The 15,525-nt window shown below is 46.1% G+C and overlaps 2 protein-coding genes across 2 annotated transcripts; both read left to right on the plus strand.

The window, feature by feature from the left end:
* The first annotated feature begins 1,729 nt into the window (after window positions 1-1,729).
* On the plus strand, window positions 1,730-5,896 carry HOXD10 (homeobox D10). The gene is made up of 2 exons (XM_070737420.1): window positions 1,730-2,623; window positions 4,861-5,896. Exons 1-2 carry the CDS (start codon window positions 1,807-1,809, stop codon window positions 5,136-5,138), a joined length of 1,095 nt encoding a protein of 364 aa, XP_070593521.1. The 5' UTR covers window positions 1,730-1,806; the 3' UTR covers window positions 5,139-5,896.
* Window positions 5,897-10,099: 4,203 nt separating this feature from the next.
* On the plus strand, window positions 10,100-13,982 carry HOXD9 (homeobox D9). The gene is made up of 2 exons (XM_070731811.1): window positions 10,100-11,102; window positions 11,729-13,982. Exons 1-2 carry the CDS (start codon window positions 10,319-10,321, stop codon window positions 11,971-11,973), a joined length of 1,029 nt encoding a protein of 342 aa, XP_070587912.1. The 5' UTR covers window positions 10,100-10,318; the 3' UTR covers window positions 11,974-13,982.
* Window positions 13,983-15,525: the final 1,543 nt, after the last annotated feature.

Genomic DNA, 15,525 nt, shown 5'->3' on the forward strand with positions numbered 1-15,525 from the left:
TTGGTTTGCTTTTGTTTTGAGTTCATTGGTAAACAATGAAGCAATTCAGTATTATATATAACATTACTGTAAAGTACCTTCTTAGCATAACAGCTTTCCCCCCACTATTCTGTTGTATTGGGCGATGCGATATTGTTGGTATGTATATTAAAAGTTTATGATTCCCTCCCCTTTTTTTCTTTAACCTAATAAAACGGGGGGAGAGGGGAAAAAATCAGAATACAGTAAGCCTTTATCGTAATAGGCCACCTTTTTATATCTGACAATTTGTATTAAAACAAAAGTTGACCTTCTCGGTTAGGAGGGGGGGGAAGAAGGAGGGGAAAAATCAATGATATAATTTTCAATAATTCATAACGTGAACACTATTGTGCTAAATCTTAACTATTAATCTTCTCCTTTTACAAAGTCCGGATTGATTTGTTAATAAAGTATTTTTTTTTCTGGCGGGTGGCTACAGAGGGGATAACTCCTGGAAAGAAAAGAAGGGAGAAAATTACCAACGGGCTTGGAGCATGCAGATGAGGATTGTATCGATCGCTCTGATTCCTCTTAATCTATATTCATCCATTCCGTTACCTTTGGAGGGGAGGTCTTGTCAGGAGCCAGCGCTTTTAGAAAAACCCATAAAAGGGGGGGGGGTCGTTTCCAACCCCGGCATTCTTCCCAAACAATGACATTTATGGGGGAACAAACATCCCCGCAGATTTGCTCTGTTTCCCAACTCACCCTCCACGCCTTTCTTTTGTCAGGGAGATCATACTGGTTGAGGATTCCAGACACACATCCCGCTCGAAAGAGTAATTTTGAAGAGAAAGACAAAAGTGCGTAGGGTTTAAGTCCTTCTGAGGGCCCAGTAGGGGCCAGTTTATGGAAGTGGACCAAAGTCCACTTGGAGACAGAAACAGACTAGGGTGACCACCAACTCATTAGAAACATAGAAACATAGAAGATGGACGACAGAATAAGACCTCATGGTCCATCTAGTCTGCCCTTATACTATTTTTTGTATTTTATCTTAGGATGGATCTATGTTTATCCCAGGCATGTTTACATTCAGTTACTGTGGATTGACCAACCACGTCTGCTGGAAGTTTGCTCCAAGCATCTACTACTCTTTCAGTAAAATAATATCTTCTCACGTTGCTTCTGATCTTTCCCCCAACTAATCTCAGAGACATTCTTTCACTGCCTGGTTTGGGCGCCCATCTTCTTCTCCCCTTACATTCATTTCCCCCTCTCGTGTAGCTTATCCAGGCTTAGAGCCGAAGTAGGCGTTCGACATTTTTTTTTTTGAACCAAAACAACAGAAACTGGCTTTGAAATTCGGGCTCGCTTCTGTCTGTAATAAAAAGGAACCAGGAGGGAGAATTAGAACAGCCTATTGCCCTTCCTTTTTTAAAAAAATCAGCAGACTGCACCGGTGGTTTGTTTTTTGTTTTGTTTTTTGCAAATACACGCATCCCCAAAACGGGAGGGTGGAGGGGGGGGAGAGGAAGAGGAGGAGGAGGAGAAAGGTGGTAAGGGGTGCATTTCCTCTCGGGCGTCCTAGGTGTCGCTGTTGCCCACCTTTGCGCCGCAGCTCGGCGGGTCTCGGGCAGCACGTGACCGGCGGGGAGGTCGCGGCTCCCGGGCCGTTCGGGCCATCTGATTGGCTGTCCTGTCATGTGGTCTCGCGGAGGCATCCCCAATTACGCCGGGCATGTTTTTCGTAGAGATGTCAGCCTACAAAGGAGCCCCGCTCTCTCCTCCTGCCCGTTCCTCCTCCTCCTCCTCTTCCTCCTCCTCCTCCTCCTCCTTCCCAAAATGTCCTTCCCCAACAGCTCTCCCGCCGCCAACACCTTCCTCGTCGATTCCTTGATCAGCGCCTGCCGGAGCGATAGCTTCTATGCCAACGGCGCCGGCATGTATATGCCCCCCAGCACCGACCTGGGCACCTACGGGATGCCCACCTGTGGACTGCTGCCGCCTCTGGCCAAAAGGGAAGCCGGCCACCAGAGCCTGGGCATGAACGTGCATCCCTACATCCCTCCCGTAGACAACTGGAGCGAGCCCAACCGGCCGTGCCGAGTCGAGCCACCTGTTGCTCAGCAGGCGGTGCCCACATGCTCCTTCGGGGCCAATATTAAGGAGGAGACCAATTGCTGCATGTACTCGGACAAGAGGTCCAAGTTGGCCTCGCCTGCCGACGTCCCTTCCTACCAGAGGTTAGTCTCTGACTCATGCCCTGTGGAAAACCCCGAGGTCCCCGTCCCGGGCTATTTCAGGCTGAGCCAGACTTACGCCGGGGCCAAAACCCAAGAGTACCATCACCACCACCACAACGGCCCCGAAGCCAGCTCCACTCTCATGCTGCAGCTCAACCCGCGCGGCGCCACTGCTGCTGGTGGGGGTGGCGGTGGTGGAGCCAAGCCGCAGGTCGCCGCCGCCGCCGCCTCGCTGGAGAAGAAAATGACCGAGACCCCCAGCGCCAACGCCCCGAGCCACCAGCACCACCAACAGCCGCCGGAGAACTCCGCCAAATCCTCGGCCCGAGGGGAAAGTCCCGAGTCCAAGTCCGAGCGGAGCTGCCTGGCCGAAGCGGCCGTCTCCAGCCCCGAAAGCCAAGAGAAAGAGAGCAAAGGTCGGTATGGGTATGCCAGAGTTTGGGCACCGTGCGTAAAAGGCGAGGAATAACGCTGCCACCGTTGCTCAGCGGAAAAGACGCTCGTGCTTCCCCTCCCTCCCGTCCTGTCCTTACTCGCCCCGCTCGCCCTCTTCCCCTCGGTTGTAGGTACTCCCAGGTGTTAGAAGAGGGAGCAGCCAGGAGCTCCTACTTGCACTCAGTCTCCTACTTTTCTCTTCCTGGAACTTGGTCTCCCCCCCCCTCGTTGGGAATGGGCGTCCAAACAACATTCCACGAATTGTGAAATTACGGTCTGGTTCAGCAGCCCCCCCCGCTCCAGCCAGCCTCTACCCCAGTCCCACTAAGATCCAAGGGTTTCTTTCCTCGGTTGGTTTTCATTAATCTAACAGGGGTAAACAAGGCGCTTAAAAAGAAGAAGAGCGTTCTTCTGCCACAGTAGGTTGGAGCAGAACCAGATAAAAAGTTTGAAAGAGGGAGGCGGTTAGAAACAAGTTTTTTTTATCTAAAAAACCCCTCCTAAAATAGGATAGCATTGGGATCCAGTTTAAATCTGGGGCTGGGATCCAGTTTAAATCTGGGGCTGGGATCCAGTTTAAACCTGGCATTGGGATTCAGTTTAAATCTGGTATTGGGGTCCAGTTTAAATCTGGCATTGAGATCCAGTTTAAATCGTAGTTTGGAGGAGAGAATTTTATGAAGGGCTTCAAAATAAATGCGCTTCGTTCCTTAGTCTTGAAAAGGAATGGGGTGGCGAGCCACAGGAGATTTCGTCTCCGGTGGGGAGGGAGAAAGAGAATGAGCTCCCCACCCGCCCACAAACGATTTTGCAGCCGCCTGTGAGAATTGGACCTCATTGTGTATATTTGACATAAAGAACAACAACGGGCATGGCACGCAAATCAACGATAAATTCTGCATCTTAACCTGAGGATGGAGTGGGGAGAGAATGCTTAAAATGAATGTAAATCTCACACACACACACACACACGTGTGTGTGGGATGTGTGTATGTGTTTGTGTGTCTGTGTATGTGTCTTTGCTCAGTTTGGTATTCATTGTTCAAACTTTGGGGTTAAACTGAGGTCTTAAATTTAAAACATCCCTGTGTTTCAATGGCAGGAGACTTATAAGTGGGGCCCTTTCAAAATGAGGGTTTTTATTTAAAAAAAACCTCAGGCTTTCCATCCAATCTTTTGGTTAAGTCTAGGTCTTTAAATATCGATTTGGTTAAAAAAAAAATCAATGTTTTACAAGGCATGGGCTGAGGGTAAAAGTCACAACCACGAAGGTAGTATTGTTGACAAGGTGGCAGAATGGCACCAGTTCCCATGAAACAGTTGTAGTTGAACAAAAATGTTATCTCTTCTCAAACAGAGTGCCTAGATCTTCTCAGGCTGCCCTCACTCTGCTGAACGCCAAATTCTCACAACACTGTCTATGTCTATGTCTATTTACCCATGTTGTATGGCATTATTGTTGTTGTTGTTGTTTGTTGTTTGTTGTTGTTATTGTTGCTATTATTATTGTTGTTGTTGTTGTTGTTGTTGTTATTATTATTATTATTATAGTAATAATAACCTACCCAAACCTCATACTCTTGAAAAGCAGAGATTGACACCATGGTCTTTTGAGACTGAAGGATGCCAATGCAATTATTATTATTATTATTATTATTATTATTATTATTATTATCATCATCATCATCATCATCAATACCATCTTTACTACTCTCTCTTATTGCTATGGTGGTGGTGGTGTTGATGAAGACCACGATGATGATGGTTACTCTGTTGCTTTGCATGTACGCTGAGGGTTTCAGCACGGGAGACAAATTCCTTGTGTGCTTTTTCCACACTTGCCCAAATAAAATATTCTATATTCTAGTATATATTCTATATGCCACAAAGAATATAATCTAACAGTCATGGTAATTTGTGTGTCACAGCTGGAATTTTAGAAAAGCTAATGTGGTGGTGATGGGAAAATGTTTGTTTGGTTTTTTTAAAAATGCACATTTCCCCCTGAATTAATGTCCTTAGGACCAAACATTGCCAGGCATCTAGCTAGCAATGTTTCCTACCTGCAAGGAAAGGCACCATTTCGGCCAGACACAATGGAAATGGGTTCATGGCCAAGGCTATAGCATAAAAGACTGAGGTCCTTTCTTTTTCTGTTTTGTCTTGTCTTCCTCTCCCCCCCCCCCCCACTTCCTTCTCTCCCCTTCGATTTCACTAGAGGAAGCCAAGTCTGATACTCCAACCAGCAATTGGTTAACGGCAAAGAGTGGCAGAAAGAAGAGATGCCCTTACACTAAACACCAGACACTGGAACTAGAGAAAGAATTCTTGTTCAATATGTATCTCACCCGAGAGCGCCGCCTAGAGATCAGTAAGAGCGTAAACCTCACTGACAGGCAGGTCAAGATCTGGTTCCAAAACCGCAGGATGAAACTCAAGAAGATGAGTAGGGAGAACCGAATCCGAGAACTGACTGCTAACCTGACCTTCTCTTAAAACTGCCCAACCTGGGCCGGCCAATAATGCTCTTGCCATTGGGTGCCCCACGATTAAGAAAGACTGGCCCAGGTGCGTGGGTGAGTGGATGGGTGGGTGGCGGAGGGTACATGCCTTCGTGTTCCGTTTTTAAAATTTCTGATATAACGTGTCCTTTTGTTGTTATTTTTTAGTGATGCAAATGTCCATGTATGTTCCTATGGTGTGTCTTTCTCGCTGACTCCCCCTCCCTCCCTCCCTCTCTCTCTGTTGGATTCACATGTATAGTTTATTTGTTTTTCTTCATCATAACGCAGGGTAAACTCCGATTCCCTTATAACTTGGTCTTAACTTATTAGAGCTGTTGACTTATTCCGACAATGTACATTTTTTATGTTTTGAACTAAACAAGGGGTATTTATGTGGGGGTGGGTGGGAGCAGTTTACTACGTGGGCCATAACATTTGAAATATATCACATTATTCAATAATTGAATAAAGTAAATGAATTAATTCATGTGCTTCCTGGATTTGGGAAGCGGAAAGACGGGCGAGTACATTTGAAGATGTAGCTCTCCACCTCCATCCTTCCGTGTGTTAGCTTTGTGCTTCACAGTCGAGGTCTCTTTCATCCACAGCTATGGACGTACCTTTTTTTCCTCCCCCCCCCCCCTCTCTCCTTGTGGTGCATACGTGGAGTCGTGGTCTTTACAAAGCAATATGTCTCCTTTTTGTGCATGTCTTATTTGCATGTATAATGCAATAAATGCTGTAAAGTTATTGAGTTCTATTCGTCTTTCTGGAAAATCTGAGCAGCCAAGAGTTGGCTAAATCCCTTCCCGAGGGCCTGGGAAAAGACAAGCATGCAGGAAAGGGAAAACTACCCGTCCCCCGTCCCCAATTTTCTTCTTCCTTTTTCTCCGTTTTTGAAGACTAATTAAGTGTAAGATCAAATGCAATTGGTTAAGTCCTGGACGCAATGTGGTCGGGAGCCTTTCAGGAGCGACAAAATCTTTGACAAGGCCGACACAAGCCTCTTTTCCACAATTACATGGTCGGTGGCTTTCAAAGCAAGCAAAGCAGAAACCTCAAACCAAAAAGTCAGGCAATCTTTTGGAGCAGGATAAACAGGATGTTTTGTAAATATTGGCCAGGAGCAATCTGGGAGGCAAATGAAACTTAAGTTAAACCTCCCACATACTGCGCTTTATTCTCATTCTCCTCCCCCCCCCCCCCCTCTCTCTCTCTCTCTCTCTGTCTAATTAGACAGAAAAAACTACGAAGAGTATTATTCAGTTGCCTTCTGAAAGTCAGAGAAATAATTGTGTCCGCCTCTCTTACCTAGCCCTTTCCTCTTTCAAAAGTTGGCTGCATGGGATATGTGTGAGCATGGGACAATGCAAACCTGTTTCAATTTCCTTGTCATCTTAATGCTTTTGATGGTCCTTGTACAAAATATCAAACTTGGGACTTTTTTTTTTGTATCCCACATTCCTGCAAAATAAATATTTACCAGCCTTCACTTTATCTTCTGAAAAAAATAGCAGCTGGAAAAGAGGGAGGAAGAGGAAAAGGATGCAGAGAGAGAGAGAACGTTTGGGGCAAAGAATCACCGAAGCAAAAACGACGTTGAGTGGGAGTTTGAAAATGACCGTGACTCTCAAATGAAGTCCAAATGGTGCCAACAGAAGAGACCATTTGTAACTCGGGGTTGAAGCATGGGGCCCTTTGGTGGTCTCTCTGCTTGGTTGTTTACTTGCAGACGTTTCATTGCCAAACAATGTTTCTCCGCCAAGGAAACAACCAAACTGAGAGTGTACTGAGAACTCCACGGAAGTCCCATCATGCTGGGATCCGTCCGTGTTCAACTTCAAAAGAGCAGGCGCCCCATGGGCCCATCCTGCTTTCTATAACCCAAGAGCTCATCTCTGCCCTTCCGAAATTGTTTCCCTAGTGATACCTGAGTAGGTGAGAAAAGGAAGCCCAGAGCTTTCGTTTAGTTGCTTTTAGGAAGTTTTTGGAGAAGACCGCTGGAGCTGGCGAAGGGCTCCGTCCTGAGGAAACTGTTTTGAGAATGGCTAAACTTCCAGGGGTGTGTTGAGAAAACTTTACTCATTAGCTGACCCCTTTGGTTTTTATTGGTTTACCTGCTGGTGTTTCTAAAGTCCCGCCTTTCGATCTGGTGGATCGAGCACGTTTTCCCTTAGACATCACTGGTTGAAATGTCAGTCAAATGGGTATCCGGACACTTAAGTTAAACCTCTCACATATCCTGCTTTATTTGCTTTAAACGTGAATGTGTGTCTAACCAACTAGGCAGAGGAAACTACAAAGAGTATTTATTCAGAAAGTCAGAGAAATAATGCACAGAACGTAATTTGGATTTCTTAACATCCTTTGAGGGGTGAAGAGGGGAAAATATGTTTTCAAGAAGCACCCACGCGTTCTCTTCTTCGTTTGGCAGCGTCTCCACAGCCCACTCGAATTTGAACATAAATCCTGCAGCTAGCCGAGGCCAATGGATTCCCCCTTGTTGTACCAATGAGGATAGGTGTGTGTTTCCGAGTCTTACGTGTGGCTGGCTGGTTGTGCGTGCTTGTGCATAGAGACCTAGGCACGCAGGCACGGGCAGCCGCGTATAAACGTGTGCGTTTGCCGTCATAAACAGGAGGGGTTGTTTTTTTTCCACGTTGCTCGAAAATTAAAAGGAATAGGGCCGTAAACTCGCAGCACGCCGCCTTCTAAGCAAATCTCCCAAAAGGAGGGGTATAGACACCGGGGAAAACGCCTCTCCTCGTCTTTCCTCCGCCTTTCGGAAGGCAAACGCGTGTCGGACAGCAGCGTCCGGCTTGTTTAATTGGCACAAGACCTTGGATTCGGGTTCTTGCAAATTCAAAGCAAACCCAGGCCGAGCCTTTCTGAAATAGAAAAAGGGGCCGCTTGTAGGAGGAGGAGGAGGAGGAGGAGGAGGAGGAGGAGGAGGAGGAGGAGGAGGAGGAGGAGGAGGAGGGTGGGTCAGTGGGTGAGGCTGTTGAATTGCTAGAAGACCGGCGAGACCATTGTTCCTTTAGGGCTAAAACCTACAGCCGGAAACTTGGCCTCCACCAGTCCATAATAAAGGCGGTAAAAGGCGGCTGAAACCCCTCTACTTAATTGGGTCGGGGGAGGGAAAGCGAATGGAGGCGGCTGGAAGCTCCCGGTTAGGGGTTTGTTTTGTTTTGTTTTTTAAAGCATTTCTCCCTGGAAGTCGGTAGGGGCGCCTCCTTACCCCTCCCTCTTCCCGACTGCTGTCTTCCAGCGGGCTGGGCGTAGCAAGGCCGAGGCCGCCCCATTCATTCACTTTAGGCGCACCCATTCATGTTTATTCTCTTCCCGGACTCCTGCAAAGTTATAATACCGCTTCTTTGAAATCCCGGCGGCTGAGACCTCTGGGGAGCGCCGGCATTCAGCTTGATGTTAGCCCTGAACGCAGACAAGGGGGGAAGGAAGGGGGGGGGGAGAGAAATGGGGAGAGATAAAAGAATGAGGATAGAGAGAGAAAAAAATGGAGAGATGGAGAGAGAGAAATGGGGGGGAGAGGGAAATGGAGAGAGAAAAGAATAGAGAAAGAGAGAGAAATGGAGAGAGAGGGAGAGAGAAAGAGAGAGAGAAAAGAATGGAGAGAGAGAGAGAAATGGAGAGAGAGAAATGGAGAGCGGGAGAGAGAGAGAAAAGAATGTAGACAGAGAAAAAGAAATGGAGAGAGAGAAAAGAATGAAGAAAGAGAGAAATAGAAAGAAAGAAATGGAGACAGTGGGAGGAAGAGAAAGAGATAAATGGAGGGAGAGAGAGAGAAAGAGAAAAGGAGAGATGAATGGAAAGGGAGGTGGGCTAAAATTGGATGTGACTGCCATTTTGGCTATAAGTTTGTGTGTGTGTGAGAGAGAGAGAGAGAGAGAGAGACAGCGAGGGAGGCAGACAGACAGAGAGAGACAGACAGAGACAGAGAGAATGGAAAAAAGCAGAGGCTCCGTGCCAACAGGCCATTTTATTAGACGACGAGCACATTAATCCGTAATCAAATGTATCTCATAAAAGATTTATTGAAAAGCATAAAATTATCGCGGGGGGAGGGATGGGGGAGAGGAGGGGGGCCCTCGACCTCCACCTGTTTTCGAACAAGACCAGGAGCAGCCACCACTCCCCTTCCCTCTACCACCACCCCCTCCTTCCACTTATTCAGGGGTTCCCATATCACTCGGTCTATCCCTCCCAGCGGCGTTTATCGCCGGGTTCGCCGAAGTGAGAGCCCCGAGCCGAGCAAAGCCAGCCTCTCCCGCACTGCGCAGTTGCTACACGAGGCGCCTCGCCTGGCCTTTCGCCTCCGCGGAGCGAACCGGAAACGCGACGGACGCCCTGCCTTCCCTCCTCCTCCTCCTCTTCCCCCAGGCGATCTTTCCAGGCTTCCTGGCAGCGAGAAGGATCCGCTGGTCGGATAACGCCTGCAGAAACGACTCTGGCAAGACAACCCAGCGCAAGAGGAGGCGAAGAAATAGTCCGACTACTTGCGCCGGTCTCTCTGCGGATGGGCCACGCCCTCCCGGAGCCTTGGGCTGAGGCCGGGCTGCCGCGGTGGGAGGATTCGGCTCCGGTGCTCTCTTGTGTGTGTGCCCCCCCCCCCTACGTCCCCTGCCCAGAGTGTCAGGTCTTTCCCCCCACCCCCAATGCGGTTGGGAGGGCTGTGGCTCCCTCCCGCCGAGGAGAGAGAGAGAGTGCGAGTGCGAGTGAGTGGAAGTGTGCGTTCTATGGAATCCTACCAGCCACCCTCGCCAACGCAGCGGATTGATTTACTTCGGGTATTGGTAAATATGATCACGTGGGCGGAGAGACCAATAGTTGAAGCTTGGGAAAGCTGCAAAATTCCAGCAGGATTCTTTTCCCGGGACGGGGAGAAAATCCCCAGTTAACAGTGTTAATATATAGATATATAGATATATAGATTTCTCCCTTTCTCCCTCTCTTCCTTCCTGTCTCTCTCTCTCACACACATACACTTTCTCTCTCTCTCACACACACACACACACACACAGTCACTGTCACACTCTCACTCACTCACACTCTCCCTTTCTTTCTCTCTCTTACTTTCACTCACTTTCTCTCCCCCTCCTCTCTCTTACTTTCTCTCGTTCACTTTCTCTTTCTATCTGCCGCCCACCCCATCCCATGCCGTGCCACGGAGGGAATCTCCCCAAAATGTCTTCGGGCGGCATTCTGAGCAACTACTACGTGGACTCGCTCATAGGCTCCGAAACCGAGGAAGGAGGGTACGGAGGAAGAGCAGGCGGCGAGCCCGGCCGGTTCCTACCAGGGGGTCCCCCGCTTGCCGCCCCACGGTGGCCTTCGGGTGTGGCAACCGAGGGATCGGAATTCTCCCCGTGCAGCTTTACGCCCAAGCCGTCCGTCTTCTCCTCCTGGCCGGCCCGTCCTCCTCCGGTTCAACCCTCCCCTCCGCTGCCACCGGGCATCTACCAGGCTCCGTACGTGGCCCAGCCGCCCTTGGGAGGCTCCGGCGAGGGAGGCAGATACGTCCCTTCCTGGCTCGGTCCCTACGCTGCCTTCCGCAGGGGCCTCTCGGCTGCGCCCGCCGACTCCGACCGAGACCCCGCCACAGCCACCGGACGCCTCTACGAGATGGGCAAGCCGGGGCCCGCCGCCTCCGCGTCGCTTGAGTCCCGAGCCTTCGCCTCGGCCGCCTCCGTCCCGCCCTGCGCCTCTGGTTCTCCGGCCCCGCGGATTGAAGGCTTCTCCTCCCCCGCGGCCCGTTCCCGTGGGCCCGGCTACACAGGCGACGGCTCCTTTCTGGCAGCGGCGGACGAAAAGGCGCCCGCTCTCGCCTCCCCGGCCAGCAACGCCGGCCTCAGCCCGGCCAAGCCGGCCTCTGGAGGCAGCCCGCTCAGCGACCTCAAGGAAGAAAAAGAGGAGCAGCCGCAGAAGCAGCTTGGCTCAAGTAAGTTTTAAAAACTAGACAATGGGGAAGGGAGGGAGGGAGGGAGGAAAAGAAAGAAAGAAAAGAAGAAAGGAAGGAAGGAAAAGAAAGAAAGAAAGAAAAAGAAAGAGGAAGGAAGGAAGGATGGAAAGAAGGAAGAAAGGAGAAGAGAGGAAGGGAGGGAGGAAGAGAAAGAAAGAAAAGAAGAAAGGAAGGTAAGGAAGGAAGGAAGGAAGGAAAAGAAAGAAAGAAAAGGAAAGAGGGAGGAAGGAAGGAGGAAGGAAGGAAGGAAGGAAGGAAGGAGGAGCTGATTTTATTGCCCCAACCTGTAAAGCTCCAGTGTGCGAAAGGGGTAGTTTTACAAACCTATGAAAACATCTAGACTCCTATCCCAGCCACAGGCACCCATAAAAAGAGGCACAAGCACCCATAGCCGCCTTATAACATCGAGAAGTCCATAGCCAACGAACTGGGCCCTTCGGGCTTTTGTGATAATCTCCCCTTCGTTGTGAGAAGCGCAAGGGTCCTTCTGAAAGGCATTTAATTGACCTTCCTCTCGTTTCTCCCCCTTCCCCACGGCTGCCCTTCTCCCCTTCACCAAACCCCTCCATCTCCCTTATTTTCTCTCCCGTTACCCTCCTTTTCAGATAACCCGGCCGCCAACTGGATCCACGCTCGCTCCGCCCGGAAAAAGCGTTGCCCTTACACCAAATTTCAGACTCTGGAGCTGGAAAAGGAATTCCTCTTTAACATGTACCTCACCCGAGAAAGGCGCTGCGAGGTGGCGGGGATTTTAAACCTCACGGAGAGGCAGGTTAAGATCTGGTTTCAGAACCGAAGGATGAAAATGAAGAAAACGAATAAAGGGAAAAGGGACATAAAGGAGACTTAAGGCTTCCGGGGGAAGAAGGTCTTGGTGAAAATATTGTAGCGTGGGGCTTTTGTTTTTTTGAAGCACACAAACACATGTGTATGCGCAGCACTGCGGCAATTTTTTCTTCATGTTATTTTCTCAGGTGCCTTGATTCAAACTTTAGATCATTTTTTTTAAATGAAAGGTATCAGCGAATGTGGCCCTTTTGAGAATACCTAGGGATTGGGGTTGTTTTTTCCTTTCACCTTCCACTTGGTTTTGAGATAGAGTGTGTATTGTTTGGGGCAGGGAGTTTATTGTGTGATGGGCTTTGCGCAAATGACTTAGAATGCGCTCCTTTCCAATTGTTAGCAAAGTTAAGGAGCTTCAAGACAAACGTGAATGATAAAGGGAGCTTTTTTACGCATTAGCACACCAAAGCCTGCACTTCCTCAAAGACAGATTGAATGTTTCCCCCATCTCTCTGGCTTCTCCATACTCCATGTTCTCCAAGACTCAGAGAGGAGAGTAGGAGGAAGAAGATGGGGGTTCTTATCTGTAACTAACTACAGTTAGATTCCGCATCTAGAATTGTGGGGTGGAGGGGGGGGAACTTAACAATTCAAGTCTTAACCAAGAAACTAAGAATTATTCAGGTAGTCTCTAAGAATATAGGCAATTCCAAGAAGGGTAGTTATTTTTTAATTCTAAAATTAAAGGGGATTATCATTATTATTATTATTATTATTATTATTATTATTATTATTATTATTATTATTATTGTGGTTGATTAAATAGCCAGAGTTCTTCCCAAGAACCTAGGATGTCATAATTGTAATCTTAATCAGCATATGATGTGGGTCCAAGCAGTGGCCTTTTGTAATTGACAGATGGAAAATTTGTCACTGAGAAGTTTTCTAAATGCCATCCAAGATGTTTTGGTATGGCATCCAGGGTGCCAATATTATTATTATAAATCTAATTTACAAATCTAATAAATTTATTATTATTATTATTATTATTATTAATATTATTATTATTATTATTATTATTATTAAAGCACAGCTTCCTTTCTTCAGTGCAGTTATTAAGAGTGGTACTTGAAACTTTATTAATATTCAATAGCCTAAAAGACTTTGGTATTTTTGTTTTATTTGCGATCCTATTGAAGAATGAATTATTATTATCCACTCACAACAATCTGAAGCACAGCTACCAGTTCTTTAGCTAGGGTTGACCTTTATACATATAGAGATCCGTTGTAAGATGTCATAATATATTGGCGTAGTATATATGCAGCTCAAAACAGTGTGGCCCTTTAGAGTTGACAGAGGGAAATGTTATCAATGCGGCAGATTTTCTAAGCACATCTGAGATTTTGGGATATGGCACCCAGCATGCTGAAAACTACTAGTACAACCAAAGCCGGCTTATGTCATAATCTTTTAATTTTGATTTTTCAGATCTTGATACCTTGTGATAAAGAATTCTACAATCTGTCGTTTTCTATTATTAATTTAGGTGTTGTTCCCTGTTTTTTGCTTGCTTGCGTGCTTATATACGTCCTAGGTTCTGGAATAAAATATGAACCCATGGAAGTAAAATCTTCAGCTTTTGAAGGCGAAAGCAAGTGGGGGGATGGATTATCTAATAATAATAATAATAATAATAATAATAATAATAATAATTAATCATAATAATAATTAATCATAATAATTTATTAGATTTGTATGCTGCTCCTCTCCGAGGACTCTGGAGTGTGACATAGGTGCCATAAGGCCCGATCCTACAGCTTGCCTCTCTATATCCCCAAAATTGCCTGTGCACACACACGCATACACACCCAGCCTTTTCCAAAAGATCATTGTTAGTCTAAATACAGTGACTGACAGCTCAGAAAGAGCAATTCCATTCTTCAAAGTTCTTTTCAGTGACTGAAGGATTTTCTTCCAGTCCCAACAGATTACCAACCTAGAAAACAACAGTATTTTTCCTCCTACAAAACATGCCGCTTGTTCAGAAAATAAAATAAAGAAACAGTACAAAGGTTTCTGGACCTATTTCTTTTTATGGGATGGGAGAATGGTGAAATTAACAAAAAAAAAATTGAGATTTTTTTAAAAAGCAGAAATTGGTTACAATTACTGTATTCTATACCTCCAAATACTATCTCCTGGAACTTTTTTCTTTAAAAAAAATTATGCTACAAATAAAATAAAATAAAATAAATCCCCCTTTTACCTGGCCAGTGGGGCCAAAAATACTCAGTGCCCATTTATTCCTGGCCTTGCATCAATCAAATATTTACGCAAGTGACTTCTTATGACTGTTTACATGTCTGTAATTTTTTTTAAAAAAAACTTGCTAAAATCCACTAACAAGAATATTGACTTCAGGAAATGACATTTAAAAAGCAAGGATGGATGGATGGATGGAGAGGGAAGGAGAGAGGGAGGGACAAAGAGACGGGGAGGAAGGAGAGAGAGAAGAAAAGAAAGGAAGAGAAAGAAAGAAAGATAGAAAGAAAGAGAGAGAGAGAGAAATAACGAAAGAGAAAGAAAGAAAGATAAAAAAAACAGGGGCATAAACATCTTTTGGAAAGAGGGAAGTATTGCTCCATACCGAATTTAAGAGTCTAGAAATAAATACTGCCTTTTAAAGTATCTGTGTTTAAAGTACTTAAAGACAGAGAAACTGCCCCAGGGACTTTGAATCTTCTTAGATCTGAAGATGGTATCACACTTCCCTTTTCTCTGCTCCCCACCCAGCAGGCCGAAGGATAAAGGCCCAAGAAAAAGGTGCTCTATTCATCTCCAGCTCTCTGCCTATCATTCTTTTTGAAAACAGGAAGAGCCAAGGTATAATAAAACCATTGAAAAGAGCAGACGTCTGGAGCTAATGAGTTTACGATATGGGGTGGTACTTTGAGACCATCGTTATTTTGATGTTGGTGAGGTATTTTGGAAAGGGTGAAACACAAACGCCGAGGTCTTAAAATGTTGGACCATAAATATCAACGATTAGACACCAACGGCCAATGTTGGAAAACTTGGGACAATTCTTGAGTTGGGATTGCCATTGAAGGATCAGTTTAGAAAAAACAGAAATTGTTTTTTAAACAGATTGGGAGGGGGCTAAGAACAGGCTAACAGACGTGACAAAATTAGACCCCTCTCAGACTTACCAGACATAGCAATTTAGAGCAAGAAAAAAGCTCATTTCAGTCTTTGGAATTGAGCTAAATTGAATCTAAACTTCCCAGGTTTAATCCAAGTCCATGTGTATTGATTTCAGAATGTAAATAGCTAGGCTGGTGGATACTGGCTGGAAATAGGAGCATCTTAAATCCCTTCCAAGTTGCCTGTTCTTACATGTGTTTCAGAATCCATATTTAGCGCGAGGTTAATTATTACCCTAACAGGGAAATGAAGGTTAAGGTTATAATTAGGATTTTAAATTTTAAAATAAATTAAAAAGCAAGTTCAAAAGGGAAAGTGTATAATATGAAAATAAAAACAAATGTGAAAAAAAATCACACTACATCAAATTAGTTCAGATTTCATCAGGTCTTTAAATTATTTTTATATTTTC

This window comes from Erythrolamprus reginae, chromosome 1 (assembly GCF_031021105.1).
Source record: "Erythrolamprus reginae isolate rEryReg1 chromosome 1, rEryReg1.hap1, whole genome shotgun sequence".
NCBI classification, from domain to species: Eukaryota; Metazoa; Chordata; class Lepidosauria; order Squamata; family Dipsadidae; genus Erythrolamprus; species Erythrolamprus reginae.